This window comes from Curcuma longa, chromosome 15 (genome assembly GCF_044706935.1).
Source record: "Curcuma longa cultivar G26 ecotype Majalengka, Jawa Barat chromosome 15, ITB_CL_G26_1.1, whole genome shotgun sequence".
Classification (NCBI taxonomy): Eukaryota; Viridiplantae; Streptophyta; class Magnoliopsida; order Zingiberales; family Zingiberaceae; genus Curcuma; species Curcuma longa.
Genome location: NC_133875.1, coordinates 7812917 through 7829858, shown reverse-complemented (window position 1 = coordinate 7829858; position 16942 = coordinate 7812917). Strand labels below are relative to the sequence as shown.

At 37.4% G+C, this 16942-nt stretch overlaps 1 protein-coding gene across 1 annotated transcript in view; it reads left to right on the top strand.

Annotated features, from left to right (window-relative positions):
* The window catches only part of LOC141846382 (SH3 domain-containing protein 2-like), a 27121-nt gene extending 10837 nt beyond the window's left edge, over positions 1-16284 (top strand). The window contains exons 6-10 of the mRNA XM_074734413.1: positions 12365-12565; positions 12650-12712; positions 12845-12997; positions 13098-13172; positions 15956-16284. Coding sequence (XP_074590514.1) covers positions 12365-12565; positions 12650-12712; positions 12845-12997; positions 13098-13172; positions 15956-16072 — 609 coding nt within the window. The 3' untranslated portion in view covers positions 16073-16284. The remainder of the gene's footprint in view (positions 1-12364; positions 12566-12649; positions 12713-12844; positions 12998-13097; positions 13173-15955) is intronic.
* Positions 16285-16942: the final 658 nt, after the last annotated feature.

Sequence of the window (16942 nt, the reverse complement as noted above, 5' to 3'; positions counted from 1 at the left end):
TATATGGATATATTTGATATACTGCGCAACATATATATATATATATGATATATAATCTTATATTTATATGATACATGTGAATCTTATATTTTTATGTATGTGATATATATTAACGTTTAAATTAATATGAATATTTTTTAAATAATTATGTGTAATTAAAAAAAATAAGAATTTTTACAGCGTGGATATCTTTGATTTAAATACGCTATCAGAATTTATTTGAAATTTGAATAACTAATCCATAAGAAAAGGAATAAATGTTTGATCAGTTTGATGGGTGACAGTGGGTCGTATCCAAGTATCCTGTCGGTCCCACGTATGACACATCACCATCCCGTCCCCACCGCAGCCTACGAAACGAATTGAATGCCATAATTAATTAAAAATTCCAGGAAAACGCAGTGCTTAAGAAATAAGGCAAACCGTTTAGATCCCAGCCTCGGCGTCGTCCTCCCTTTCCCGATCGGAGATTTCGGCCTGCCTTTCCAACGTAGACTTCCGGCCAAATCGTCCGGCGATCTTTTTCCCTTGGTGAATGGAGGCTATCAGGAAGCATGCTTACAAACTCAGGGATCAGGTCGCCCGTCAGCAGCAGGTAGTCCTCCTATCCCTTCCCTCGTTTGTTTGTGGGTGTCCTCGCTCGGATTCGCGTCTAGGAGGCTTTGGATTCAAGCCGATTCAGTATAGCTATATCTAGGGCATCGATTGACTCATCGAAGTCGAGCAGTTTTCCTCTTCTTTGGATGTATTTGGCTCGGTTTTCCGTCCGTTGTTACGTGCTTTTAACCTGATGAAGAAAAAATTGGTGGTCGAGGCCTTCGTGCTTCTTTGTCAAGGCGGCCGAGTTATGGTCGTGATTGATGGGAGTTGGGACTTAGTAATGATGCCTTTCTGCTTTTGTTGGTACATTTTTCTAGAAAAGCATCTCATTATCATAATCCCAAAAGTTAATGGGCAATGATTTTGGAAGCAGATATTTCTAATCTTGAACAATCTGTGTTCCTTGGAACTCTAAACCAACACAGAAAGAATGAGGTATGCATTTGTCCCTTAATCTTATATCTAGCAATTGAAATCAGGTATATTGCTAATAACTAGTCTTTTGTAAAGAAGGGGCCATGACTCAGAACATTATTCCTACTCTCTAATCTCTGTCCTTGCACGACATAAGTTTTTTTTTAAATACTCTTTCATTGATAATCTTTTTACTTTTTTGTTCTTACCTCAACCTCTTTCATCACTCAACTTTCCGCCACAATGTTTATGGTCATGGGAGATTCTGTTCTAGAGGGCAGCTTCCCCATCTTTTATTGCAGTGATTTCTTTGGTTAACTCAACATAATTTTCTTTTTCTGACATGATTAATAGCTTCTTGTGGATTAAATCAGACTTTCACAGAGCTAGTTATGATTCAACATATTCTGCAAAATTTTCACATTAACTATAAAAAGTCAGGTACCTGCTAATAGCATGTTAAGGATATGTAACATCCTCAATTGCTTCAACAGGCTGTTTTCAAGCAATTTGGAGGTGCTGCATATGGGAATTCTGATAATGTATTTGCAGATTCAGCAGCATATCAGCAGCACCAGAAATTAGAAAAGCTTTACATATCAACCCGGGCTGCCAAGGTTGGAAGCCTTTTACTTTTTTTCTTCCCCCATTTTCGACTCTTTCCATTTTAGGTGACAGCCTCTGAATCAATTTCTCACAGCATTTTCAAAGGGATATAGTGCGTGGTGTGGAAGGTTATATGATTACAGGATCCAAACAATTTGATATAGGTACTATTTTAAGTTTTTTGTGTTTCTTCCTCCTGTTTATTCATATTCATATTATTATTATTTGGAAAAATCAAACTGACTTTTGCAGAGTTCATTCAACTTCTAATCTATTTCAAAATCTAGGCAATAAATTGTCTGAGGATAGTCGGAAATATGGTGCCGAGAATACCTGTACTAGTGGGAATACACTATCAAAGGCTGCTTTATGTTATGCTAGATTTCGCGCTCAAATGGTGAATGAACTTGCTAACCTATCGAGAGCTCTTGGGACCCAGGTTTGTGGATCAATTATTCTCTGATTAAGTCGATCATTTCATGCAGTTCTTATATAAATGATTGTGGATTGAAGGAATTCAGCTTATTGGTTCATAGGAGTCCGTTAGCTCCATTCCATCGCATAGTGTATTTCTGTTCAAATAACAATGTGATTTTGTTAAACCATTTTGCTCTTTGATACTGTTAATTTAAAGAAGGGGAGCCTTGGCAGTTGATGTAATGGTAAAATTATTGCCGTGTGACCTTGTGGTCATGGGTTCGAGTTACAGAAACAACCTTTTGTAATGCAGGATAAGATTACGTTCAATAGATCCAATGTGGTCTGATCTTTCCCCGGAACCTTGTATTGATGGGAGCTCTGTGCATTGGGTTGTTTTATATACTGTGAATTTAAAGGTTGTAATCAATTCACAATCTTTATTTTCATTATTTTAGATTTTATTCTTTTGAAATTATGAATACTTTCACTATCTAGTTTGTCCATGTTTATGGACAAATTCTAAATTTATTTGGTCCATTGTTCAAAATCTCTAATGAGTTTGTCTTCGATTAGAACGATATTGTTTTGGTTTTGGTATCGTGTCGACATTTCGATGCATGGAGTCAGTGACATATTGGAGGTTGAAGGAGAAAAGCGACGAAAATAGGAAGGATACACTAGCTCTGCCAAGTGGTATCTTCAGTAATTTATCAGAACAATTAGGGTTGTAAATGAATTGAATATTTGTGAACAAGTTTGGTGTTTAGACCAATAAAGCTTATTAATATATAAAATAAACAAACTTGAACACTAGTACGCTTGGCTCGTTAATGTTCATGATAAATTTATAAATAAACTTATTTTTTAATTTAACTAAAATTTAATTATTGATTTATTTCTTAATTTTTTTATTAAAATATATAAAATTTATAAATTTTTATAATCTAAAGTTATTCATAATAAGTTAAAAATAAGAAAAATTGAGTTTCACTCGGCTCAATCTCAATAATATCGGCTCAATCTCAATAATATGTTTAATAAACTTAAACAAGTTTGATAAGTAAATAAACAAACTTGAACAAGTTCGATAAATAAATAAATAAGCTTGAACATAGGTAAGCTTGGCTTGGCTTGGCTCATTTATACCCCAAAGAATGATATGTTTCAATTGTTACATGCAACATGGTACAACATTTCAAACAATGATTTAACCCATTTCAAGTCTGGTTGCTCTATCTCTGTCTATGTATTATTCTTGGGTTATGCCTAAACTTTTTCTTAAAGAGATCCTAGATTTACTTTGTGTTCTTGCTTGATCTTCACAGATGGAGAGCTCCCGATGATCTGATGAAGAATAAGTTTTGTGAATCTTTGCAAAACTCAACAAGAGTTAAAATGGAGGCTAAGGCGGACTTTGCCTCAACCACTCTAACGCTCAAGTTAGGCCTTTGGGGTAGAAAAATGAGGAGTCTAATAGGAAAGTAGCAAAAAGGTTGAAGAATAGTTGATACGCATATCTCCGCCCACAAGAGTGGGCTTGCCTTTATACATTCCCCCTAGGTGAGAGATGGTGCCCACGTGCTCCATGTCCTGATCGATAGGATGCTATGTATGGGTACGAGGGATGTCTCATTGTCACATTTTGGGGGTTATGCCATCCTATGTCTTGTTGACCATGCTCTCCATCCGCCACATCCTGAATCGATGGGACACCACACATAGGTATGGGGGGTGTCCCTTCGCCACACTTTACAAGTCACATCATCCCACGTCTAGAATACCATGTCATCACCATGCTCTAGAGAGGGCGATATGTCCGAGTTGAGGTGGTTTGAGTTGAGGGGGTCGGCATGGTCGAACTGAGGTGGTTGAGCTGAGGAGGTTGGCATGACCGAGCTGAAATGGTTGAGCTGAAGAGGTCGGCATAGTCGAGTTGAGCTGAGGTGTGCCCTTGTTGGGAAGACTCCTTGGGAGATAGATCTTTGTTAGGAAGACTCCTCGGGGAAGGTCGACCTCTATTGGAAAGACTCCTCAGGGGAGGTCAGCTTTTGTTGGGAAGATTCCTCGGGAGGTTGGCGACTCAGCTAATAGAGTCATCTTGGCAATTGACATGCCATGTGGAGTCTATGTTGACCAAGTCCCGGGTTGTGCCGCATGACTCCTATGCTGATTTAGTTAAGGGCTCGTGACATGGATCTCTCTCAAGTTTAGTCAAAGGAGGTAGAAGTTCTACTGACTGGACTATTGGTGCCAAAGATTGGAGAAATCTTCTATTGTTGATAGACATATGACTTTGTTAGAGATGAGATGAACACTTTAGACCTAACATGGCAACTCTGCTCGGGGCAAAGGAGATACAATGCTGATGAACATCTGGACAGGGAGAATGAATGTTTGGTTCTCGACTATATCCAAGTCGGGAGAGAAATAGTTCGATCCGCGACTATGTTCGAGATGGGAGAGAATAGTAAGCTCGATATCACAACTCTTGAATATTTGTGGAGTTGGAGAGAAGATTGCTCGATCCCCGACTATGTCCGAGTTGAAAGGGAATAGTAAGCTCGATCTCACGGCTCCTAAATACCCATGAAGTGGGAGAGAAAATAGCTCAATCTGTGATCATGTCCGAGTTGGGAGAGAATAGTAAGCTCGATCTCTCGACTCTTGAATACCAGTGGAGTTGGAGAGAGAATAGCTCGATCTACAACTATGTTCTAGCCGGGAGAGAATAATAAGTTTGATTTCACGACTCTTGAATACTCGTGGAGTCGGAAAGAGAATAGCTCGATTTGTGACTATGTTCGAGTCGGAAGAGAATAGTAAACTTGATCTCAGGACTCTTGAATACCTGTGGAGTTGGAGAGAGAATAACTCAATTCACGACTATGTCCGAGTCGAGAGAAAATAGTAAGTTTGATCTCACGACTCTTGAATACCCGTAGAGTCGGAGAGAGAATAGCTCGATCGGTGACTATATTCGAGTAAGGAGAATAGTAAGCTTGATCTCACGATTCCTGAATACCCATAAAGTCGGAGAGAGAATAGCTAGATCCACGACTATGTCCGAGTCGGGAGAGAATAGTAAGCTCGATCTCACGACTCTTGAATACCTATGGAGTCAGAGAGAGAATAGCTTAATTCGCGAGTATATCCGAGTCGAGAGAGAATAGTAAGCTCGATATCACGACTCCTGAATACTCGTGGAGTCAGAGAGAGAATAGCTCGATCCGCTACTGTGTTCGAGTCTAGAAAGAATAGTGAGTTCGATCTCACGACTCTTGAATACCCGTGGAATCGGAGAGAGAATAATTTGATTCGCGAATATGTTCGAGTTGCGAGAGAATAGTAAACTCGATCTCACGACTCCTGAATACCCGTGGAGTCAAAGAGAGAATAGCTCGATTCGCGACTATATCCGAATCGAGAGAGAATAGTAAGCTCGATCTCATGACTCTTGAATATCCATAGAGTCAGAGAGAGAATAACTCGATTCGTGACTGTGTCCGAGTCGAGAAAGAATAGTGAGCTCGATTTTATGACTCTTGAATACTCTTGAAGTCAGAAAGAGAATAGCTTGATTCCCTACTATGTCTGAGTTGAGAGAGAATAGTAACCTCAATCTCACGATTCTTGAATACTTGTGGAGTCAGTGAGAGGATAACTTGATCTGCGATAATGTTCGACTCGAAGAGTAATTAGCTGCAGGATATTCTGATGGACTCCATCTGTCTGAAACAGTGGAAATTTGAACCCTAAAGAGGACAATTGTTGATGGACGCCTTGGTCTGAGACCATGGGAACTTAAACCCTGAAAGGACAATTGCTGATGGACGCCACAGTCTGAGATCAGGAAAATTTGGATCTTGAAAAAGGCAGTTCTAATGGCCATTGTGGTCCAAGACCGAGAAAATTTAGACCCTAAAAAGGGAAGTTACTGATGGCTATCGTGGTCTGAGACAGGAAAAATTTGGATCCTGAAAAGGACAATTACTGATGGATGTCATTGTCCTAGACCGGGGAAATTTGGACCCTGAAAAGAGCAATTGTTGATAGACGCCGCGGTCCAAGACTGAAGAAATTTATACCCTGAAAACGGTAATTGCTGATGGACACCACGGTCCGAGACTGGAGAAATTTGGATCCTGAAAAGGGCAATTGCTGATGGACGCTACGGTCCGAAATCGGAGAAATTGGACCCTGAAAAGGACAATTGTTGATAAATGTCATGGTACGAGACCGAGGAAATAAATATTGGACATTCTTTACTGGAGATGGGGATATATTTTGAATTGAAATTAAAAAATTTAAGTTCAGACTTATCTATCGAGATGACTTGATCTGATAATCTCAAGTTGCCAAGCAATGACGGATGAACTGTGGGATAACATAGTTGCCTAGAAGACTGGATTGCCTTGTATGGTCGAGCTGAGCAGCCGAGTTGAGCAGTCTAGTTGAGCAATCTAGTTGAGTGACTGAGTTGACCGGCTAAGTTAAGCAGTCGAGTTGAGTAGTCTAATTGAGTGACTGAGTTAAGCAGTCTAGTTGAGCTGCCTTGTATAACCGAGCTAAGCTACCTTTGTAATATCTTTTGCATCGTGGTAGTGACGAATTGGTTGAAGTCGCCTTGGGTCATGGTGATAGTGTGACCCTGTCCTCTTTCATTGGCGGGGTTGCAATTCTCGATGGTTTTTTCGGTGTTAGCCATCTCAACATCTCAGTTCAAGATTCTTACATGTGATGCTAATTTGTTCCTGCTTGAGACTTGAGGGGTGAGCCACCGGTGGATGACCTTCACAACTGGAGAGCTCCCAATGATCTAGTGAAGAACAAGCTTTGCGAATCTCTGCAAAACTCGATGAGAGTTAGAATGGAGGCTAAGGTGGACCTTGGCTCAACTATTGTGGCGCTCAAGTTAGACCTCTAGGGGTAGAAAAATGGGGAGCCCAGTAGGAAAGTAGCAAAAGGTTGAAGAATAGTGGATGCGCATACCTCCACTCACAATAGTGGGTTTGCGGGAGGTAGGCTTTTATTGGAAGGATTCCTCAGAGGATGTCGGCCTTTGTTGGGAAGACTCATCGAGAGTGATCGACATTATTGAGAAAACTCCTCAGGGAGGTTGGCTTTTGTTGGGAAGACTCCTCGGGAGGTCAGCGACTTGACTAGTCGAGTCGGCTTGGTAGTTGATATGCCAACCAAATCCCGGGTTATGCGGCATCGCTCTTATGTTGACCGAGTTAAGGGTCTGTCACATGGACCCTTATCTCCGCATCACTTTGTTTAGTGGAATCTTCTTTCATCCATCATAATACTATAGAGATCATTGTTAGTTTTTTCTTTGTGTAAATTTCAAGTGAAATTAAATTCCAGTCAAAGTGATACTCCTAATTGATTATTGTTCTTCATTTTTAATTTCTGAAGACTTGTGCAGCCAAAATGTCTTATTTTGCTCTATGTCTCCTTGCACTAAGTGTTCTGATTAAAAACCTATTGTTGACAAACAGTTGATAGACTGGTGAATGTGCTTTGGATATTTTCTCTATGGATGCCTAGGTAGCAAGTTAGCAAAAAAGGTTTCTGAGAAATCTCAGATATGGAAGGATGGCACATTCTAATTTATAAGATAAGTCTTTGTGAAGTGTGTTTATTACATAAAGACAGAAAATAAGCACTGATAGTTCTGCTCTTCTTTTGCCTCCTAGATGGGATAACCGAAGTTTCAGACTTGTTATTAGCCCAGCTTCAGTTTAGAAACCTTTCTCCTAGATAGGCCATCTTTAAATACTAATTTGATAACATAAAACTGTCCACACTCTACATTTTATCAACTTGTTTTACATATAATTTATTTTATTTCAATTTCTACTCATCCTTGTACACCTAGTATAGTTGTTCTCGAGTCTTAGTGAGACCAAGTTGTTGTAGAGTTTATAAGAGATTCACATCTTGTTGTCTGTTCATTCAATAAACAATAGAGTTATTTTTCTCAATATTCTCCTCTCCCATGGTGCCAAATGAGGTACACTGATCATCCTGGTGCCTTGTTGAGTGATATTGAGCCCAACTCCAGATTGCCTCGCTTGCTTGCTTGTACTTTCCATCTGTCGCAACATAACTCTTTTTTTTTGTGATTCTTTGTGATTTTTATTAAGATGCTATTTTGAGAACGATCAGAACTTGTATGCATCAGCAATCCCTATTTTTGTTGTTCATTTCCTTTTACCTTAGTTGATTTCCTATAATCCCTGTACTTGTACACATGCATAAGTCCTACAATGTGTAGTTGTACACGTTCTATAGTTTGAGATTTATAAGAAGGCATGAGTGTGCTATGGGAGTTGTGCTGTGAGATTGCTTTAGATACCCATCGACTATGCAACATCAAATCTGAAAGCTTTCTGACACTATCTGAACAATGCCATGCTCTGAATGTATATTGACTACCGAGCACATAATTTTTCATGATCTTCCCTTGCCAGGTTGCAGAGCCATTAAGAGCTATGGTAATGGGTGCTCCATTGGAAGATGCTCGACACCTTGCCCAAAGATACGATAGGGTGCGTCAAGAAGCTGAAGCTCAGGTAAGACTGTTGCAAACTAGTTAAATTATCTGTATATGCATCATGCATTTACTTGTATGCCATCAGTATTTTCTGAAGCTTTGGTCACAGAATGTTTTTATTCTTTCTTGTTAAAATTGTCATTTGTAACTCAGGTTTCAGTTATTGACTTGATAATTTTTCAATCTTTGACAAAATGCTAAATATCAACAAGGGAAGGGATGCAAAATACTGCTAAATATGCTTAGATAAGTGATTTTTTTATCATACATAATATTTGCATACATTTCTTAGTTCGTGGTGCCTCCCAAATAACCTTGCATATGTAAGAAGAAAGAATATAAATAGGTCAATGTATGCAAGTGATATTTTTATTCTATGTAATAAAAAATTGGAGAAGAAAGAATAATAGAGAGATAGAAGTAGGGTAGAATTGATGCGATAGAGTGATCCCCTACATATTTGAGGAAGGAAATATATAAAACTTTCTTCCCGTCATTCATTTGGAGGAATTTATATCAATTGTATTTCTAAAAAATTTAATAAAAAAATTGTGCAAAAGATAAAATATGGAAAAAGTTGTCTTAATTCTTTTTAAAGATAATGGGTTTCATTGGACTGAGTTATGAACGAGAGAATGAAAGATAAACATTTCTCTCCCTATTTCTTTCCCTCCTTCAGATTCTCTTCAATGAAATGGAGAGATTTGGAACCCCGACCCACTTATCTCTCCACTGTGTAGAGATTTGGAATCCCTGCCCACTTATCTCTCCACTGTGTTTCTTTCATTGACATTTTACCATAGGAAAAACACATTGTATGATTTATTACGTCATGCCCCAAGTAAGTCCTCTTTCCAAGGCTATAAAAATTTACTCTGATAACACAACAACTATAGTGGCACATACTTTTGTAGCAGCCAATGGATTGTATCACCGAGGCACCAAACAACATTCATAATACAACCACATGTGATGACTATAGAATAAGAGCAACACACACAATCATGTATAATTATGAAACAAGAACACTTAATTTGAATGGAAATTACTGAAGCATAATCCAACATCATATGGTCAAGTGCTACAAATAATGTACAAAAAGTGCCACAAATATGAAAATAAAAGTGAGAAAGTAAATAACAATAAGTTAATGGAAAACTCTAAGTTGTGCAAAAACTCCCTCCTAAAGCAGTGATGTCCTAGAGTAGCAAAGGTAAAAAATTTGCCTAAGAATCTGACTCAACACCTCCATAATTTCCTCAAATTTATCTGGAAGTAAACACAGATGTAGGATGCCAATAAAACAGGTTTGGGAGCCTCACAATACGAGAAAACAAAAGGTCAGCAATAGTTAAATAAGAAAGATAAATGAGCATGCCTCAATGCGAAAGCAAATCTAATCATCAATATAACCAGGTAAGATTCAACCCATACATCATGTATTACTCCATGCTCAATCCAATAGCTCATCATCATCGAGTGAAACACCCCTATTGACCAATAGATGTCTCTCCAATATAATGTTGTCATTAGGTCACATTGTCCCCTACTTGGGCATCAACCATGCAAATTGTGACATGCCCTTCATATCCTGAAGTCATGGAATACCTCGCTTAGGAATCAACAGCTTGGACGACCACACACCATATTATATCTCTGAAGACATGTGATATCTCAGTTAGACATCAATGACTTGAAGTGACATGTGTCCCAAAGTAACCCTAAAGTCAAATGATATTATAGTAGACACCAAGAATAATAATCATTAGATGCCCCATCTTCAGTCTTTGAAGGCACTCTAATCACTGGCTAAAAAGCTTCTTGGGATGAATCTGAGATGCGTGGAACTCCTCCCACTATATGTTAACCCATCTTATGTTCCAAGTGCAACTATTATACTATAGGTTTTTTATGTTAGGGTAATATGTTAACATACAACATATTAAGTTTAGAAGCATATAACAATGTAAATCTCTAAACATGCATCATTATTAGTAAAAGGATAAACACTAAGCATGCATCATTCCTGACAGAAAAGCATCACTAAACATATTGTATCAAGAGAATAATGTAATCTAAACATATATCAAGATAAACATTGTAAAGAAAGTAAACATGCTATTTTTATGTACAAGTTCAACACATATATAAGTAACAGAGGTAAACACACGATCAATATATGTAAAGTCCAACACATAAGAAACAACAAAAGCAATGAACCAAAAAGAGAAAAGGGCCCTCCATATGTTAGATTATCAACCAGAGTCACTACGAGCCATTATTGTCAAAGATATATTGTAAATCTTCATTTCATAACCTCTCTCCTTAGATATTACTGTAAATCTTCATTTCATAATTTTATAATCCGCAATGGGTACATTTCACTCATCATACTCATCTCACGTTTCTCTCCAATACACGCACCCTCCATAATCATATATCACATCACAAAATTAAAAGATTGAACTCTTAAGCAATTATGAGCACAGCTTATCACTTTCCAGTGATTCTGTAATTCGATGATCTTCGCTCTAGTTAAGAGTTGAGGCTAAAGGAGCCTTGTTGACCGCTAAAGGTTGGTCCAAGGATGTCATTTATCTCCCTTGAATCTTCTGCCCTAAACAAGAAGGACAAGGAAGTTTAGATACAATTCAATAAATCAAGTTGAAAATATATAATCTTTGATTCCTCCATAACCTGGTAACTGTGGCTCAACTGAAGGAGGAAAAGGAATAAGTTGACTCACATCGAGTCAATGCAGCTACCTTGAATCTACACGAAATTCTTCAACTATGCATGCAAAAATCATTCTTGGGGGGGGGGGGGGGGGGGGGGGGGGGGGGGGGGGGGGGGGGGGGGGGGGGGGGGGGGTTGGTATTGTCATTGCTCAAATAGACGATATGCAAAATTAAGGTTATGGAGAAAACAACGATGATGGGTCACCCACTACTGAGACAAAAGAGCATAGGGCTGGCTGTGTTGCTAATCCCTCATCTTTAGCTCATTGACACCCAGATGTTGGCAAAACTTGCATAATAAGGTGATTGTGGTTGACCCAGGCAGCGGAAGAGGACTCAGCAAGGCTTGGGGTGCTACTTCAGAAGGGGAATTCACACATGGCGAGGAGATCACGAGTAAGCAGAGAGCTATTATAAAGTACATGCCAAACGATCCACCAAAATCACAGGTGGCAGCAAGTTTCCATTTCTGGCAGCTATATAAGATTTGTTTTTTAGCGTATATTGTGAAGCCTCACTGTCAAAGCATGCAAAAGGAAATATCATATACTATAAGCTGAACCAATCAATTTTAGAAGACATTCCTAATGATTGGCAAAATAACCATCCACTTCCACTGGATAATTATCTTGAATACAAATAAATACAAGCAGCTATTCGTATTTGAATTTACATCTTGTTCTAGGTTTATCTTGGATTGATTTGTTCCATTCCTAAATTTCACCATTATTACCTACCAGTTTTGCAAGTGGTTGGGAATTAAGTTCCTTAAAACGTGCAACACTAAACAGTGAATTGCTGGCTTTTTTTGACACTAGAAGTCTAATTCATGGGAGTCATAACTTTCTAAGTTTGATAGAAAGGCCCTTACCATTTTAAGTCACTTCAATGTGTTTTTTTCAATTAATGAATCTCTATTCCTGTAGAAAAAATAATAACGTTAATTTAGTGAAAAGTTTTGTTTACGACTCCAGAAAATTCATTCCACAAGGAATTCTTATCTGAAGATGTGTTTGAATTTTATCAGGCAATTGAAGTTTCAAAACGCCAAATTAAAGTAAGGGAAAGTGCAGCTGGTGGTGACTACATATCAAAGTTAGAAGCTGCTGAGGCCAAATTGCAAGAACTAAAATCTAATATGGCAGTTCTAGGTAAGGAAGCAGTTGCAGCAATGACTGCAGTTGAAGCCCAACAACAGAGATTAACCTTACAACGGCTTATTGCCATGGTATTGCCCTATTTCTTCCATGCAGTTGACTGTCAATTACCAGCTTTTGGTTCATGTCAATTAACAAAATTCTCTCCTCTTAAGGTTGAGTTAGAGCGTACTTACCATCAGAAAATCCTACAAATTCTTGAACAACTTGAAACAGAGGTAACCCTTGTTCTTATTTCTATATATAATATTTTTTTTTTTTTGTATCTTGTGCACATTTTTAGATGACAATTTTTTCACATGGAAAACAGAAACTAAATTGTTCAACTTTGCTGATTGGCCAATTTACAGATGCTGTCGGAGCGCCAAAGAATTGAAGCATCTCCAAGTCCTGCTGCAGAAAACTATATGCCACCTCCACCATCATATGAAGAAGCCAATGGCATTTTTGTTGACTCTACTTCTGATGCATCAACTGAAAATGTGCAATTCTTTTTAGCCGAGGTAGCCAAGTGGCTTATATGTCCATCTATATGAAGTTAGGTTATGGTTTCTTTTTTGTTGTTGTGCTCACTGTATTCATATATTCTCTTCATTCTGCAAGGTTATACAATCATACTTAGCTGAGACAGAAGTGGAGCTTAACTTGTCTGTTGGTGATTATGTAGTTGTGCGCAAGGTATGTGTATTATGCAAATGCAGGTTTATTTTAGTAAGAATTTATGCCCAAATAGTGAAATTAACAATATGAATGTGACTTTGGTATAGAAAATTATCATTCTGATTGTATTTCAATTTTTTATTCAATCTTATTTTAAGATGGCTCTAGAATTGGTCTCATAATGCTGATAACATGTTTTGACTATTTTCCCTCTCAGTTCCTATGTTGTATGCACTATTCATTCTTCAGCAATGATAAGATTGCTTGCTTGTTGGTACCTGAAGGGTTTGAATTGCTGAAACAATTTCTTTGAAAAAATGCATGACCGTGTTGGTTGGCAGGTCTGCTGCATGGATACTGTTACATTAAATAGATGAGATCATTTTCTTAAACACATTTGAATTGTTGAATTCATGTTTCATATCACAATAGATTACAAATTGAATGTAAAATGATACATGCATTAATGATCCAAAACTTAAAGGAACCCTGATGATTTGATTCAATTCAATTCAATATTATTTGATATGAGTCATTTATCTGATTTTTTAAAGGAAGAAAAACCACTATAAATTTCTGTAAATTAAATTTCACTAAATTAACTTGACCCATAAAAAAATAATTCATGTCATTGGAAATGAAACCCAAATCACTATCCAAGAAAGAAATGGTAAATCTTTATTGTATGATAAAAATAGAAGCCAAAGAGGGTGGACTTTCACATAGAAAAAGAAATCTTTCCCCCATGTAGACTTAAGAGTCAGTGAGGCTGTAAGAATCTGAAAAAGAAAAGTTAGTGAGGATGAAGTCCGAACCCCAACAATGGCGATTGGGAGGGAAAGGCTGCACTTGATTTTTTTCTCAGGGAAGGATCTCGTTTGTCTTGATGGGAGGATGGGGAGCAAAAAGTGTTAACATGTTGAAATCATCTTCTCTTCCTCTCTTCAACCATGTTTATGCTATTTAGACTTGAAGTCGAACCATGTTGGAGTTAACAATGACCAATCCTATTTTTGAAGAATTTCCCATCAAATGTCCTATTGTCATTTTGTTTCATTTAAAATTGTAAGAAAGATGAAAATGTTAATCAACATCTTTCATTGTTCATGTTAGGTTATCAGATAGGTTTGGTTTTTATATATTTGGGATATAGCAGGGATTTTTGTTACAAATTTTAGCCAAATCATGTGATTCATAATTGAATACACTTAACAATTAAAAAAATCCTTTAACACATTCACAATTTTGACACTATTCATAATTTGAAAATTTATGTATGTGCTCCATGATATGAGCCACAATTTCACAACCTTGGATTTAAAGCGATATTAAGTGGCTTGGCATATGATTTCCTCTTAAACTTTCTAATTTATCTAGTCATGCTGTATCATGATGTGACAAACGAATTTGATTTTTAATATTCAAGGATTAAGATAACAGATATAGAAAGTGCCTGGTGTAATTGGGTGCCCCTATTCAATTTAGTTTGATCAATTGACAAATCTTGTTTATCCACGTCACATTTGATTAATTTTCAATTCTTTTTTGGATTTAAATGAAACTTATTTGGTTGAAGGCATAACTCCTTAAATTGCCTCTAAACTGATGCTCAGCTAGAACCATGCAGACTGGTGGCTAACATTGACAGCTTTCATAAGGAATGAATTAGAATAGGACTAGAGTATGAATGAAATTCTGTAGTTAATTGAAGAAATAAAATAAAGGTTTTATTCTCGTCTCTATGCTTGGTTTGCAGATATTGTGCAAGTAATAGGCTGGAGCAATGTTATTCAACATTGCATTGAACAAAGCACCCACCAACCACCCTTTATGTTGGACATTGACATTGCCATTTACTGTAAAAGTGTTGCAGACAACATGTTAAATTTCTAGATCCAAGATGGAGTATATTTACTTTTAGCTAGGCTGAGTCCAATCAACATGGGGAAGGAAATGGATATTTTTAAAGGATACTTACGGAAAATAACAATTAGGCCGCAATAATAATTTATGTAGGTTGATGGGAGGAATGGGAAGCAAGAATGCTAGATTGAAAGGAAATAATATTATTTTCTCATGAGTTCTGAGTTTATTCTTTGAATCAAAGGCACTAATAGTACTCCATCAGAATTATCAATAATGGAATAACCATTCCGATGAACCTAAAATGCTGAGTTTTGGCTAATTTGTGCTATGCCTGCCACCCTGAAACAAAGCACCAGACCTAGTGAGTTGGAAGATAAATTACATTTACGATGCAGATGCAGCATTTGCTGTATTTCTAGCTTATAATTTAGTAAACTATGAAAAGATTTAGAATGCCAATCATGTCTAGTTCACAGAGCAGTTGAAAAACTCTGAAAAGGTTTAATCTGTGTCTTATTATTTCTTATGCTGGTTCTTTTTCAGTTAATAGTTAAAGCATACAAACTGCAAATAAGATGCCATATTTTCTACTATGGTGACACTGGTAGTGTTACTTTGTATGTATAGTCGACAGTCTTGATGATATTATTCTATGGACGCCAATTCACACAGGCTGAATCTTACTAGGTGATCTCTAAGTTCTATTCATAATTTCCCCTAGCTATGCAAACAGGTGCTCGCAATCCTGCACAATCTGAACATTTCCATCAAATGTTTCTTATTTTCATTTTTGTTTACTTGTTCCCATTGCTTAACGACAAAAAGCAATGCACTAGGCCTTTGTTATTTAATTGATACATTCACGTAATTCTCAAACGGACAATCCTACTAGTGTCCAATCGTTTTCACGTACTGATCTGATTGTTCACTTGCAGATTTCAAATAATGGTTGGGCAGAAGGTGAATGCAAAGGAAAAGCTGGTTGGTTCCCTCTTGCGTATATTGAAAGACGGGAGCGAGTGCTTGCAAGTAAGGTTGTTTCGAGTCTATAGATATCAATGTTTCGTTAGATGCCTACCTCGTGCAGTGATGTTGGCATCCATAAGCTGAAAACATATTGGGTTCGCATCTACTCTTGATCCTTTCCCCCCTCTTTTCTTGCATGTTCTGTCTATATATATGGCCAATTTTTGTAAGCCTAACACATGATCATATATTGTTTGTGTCCAATCTAATTAATCTAGCCACTATATTATTGTGAATCCCCACCGCTTAACTTCTCGCCATTCAAATGATATTACACTGGTTATCCACAATTTCTACAGTCATAATGGTCAGCATATCAAATAAGTATTGCCTCTAAAAATTACTGTCGGATATTGAAACATCATTACTCCTTTCCTATATCAAGTACATCCATTTAGGTGAAGTGAGGCTTTGAATGAAAAATCCTTTGAACTTCGTATGACTGGTGATAAATTTTGATTGAAAGATGTTCCCAGATATTTCTACTTTATTTGTTCCTTAGGTATATGTTTATTGTTACTTTCATAGATAATGAGTCTTTACCTTCTTGTTCTCGTTCTTGTTGCATCATCTTGGTTCTTCTGCTTTCATTTCTTCCTTACAATTAACTATCGTATCTCCATTGTAGTGATAAGTTTGGAAATCTCGCGTAGTATCACAAAGTTCCACCTTTTCAAACTGCAACCTTCGGAATAATCGTGGGCGTCGAAGTGTTTATTCTCGTCTTGATTTTGTTAAAACGCCACGAAGCGTAGCGGCAAAAGCAAAACCTTCTCGCTCGTATGAAAGCCATCTAGTTTAGTGTTACAGGGGAGGAACTGTGATCAACAAAGGAAGTTTATACTTTTAGCTGAGTGAATGATGATTAATTTGAGTTTAAGCTATTTACTAGTTGG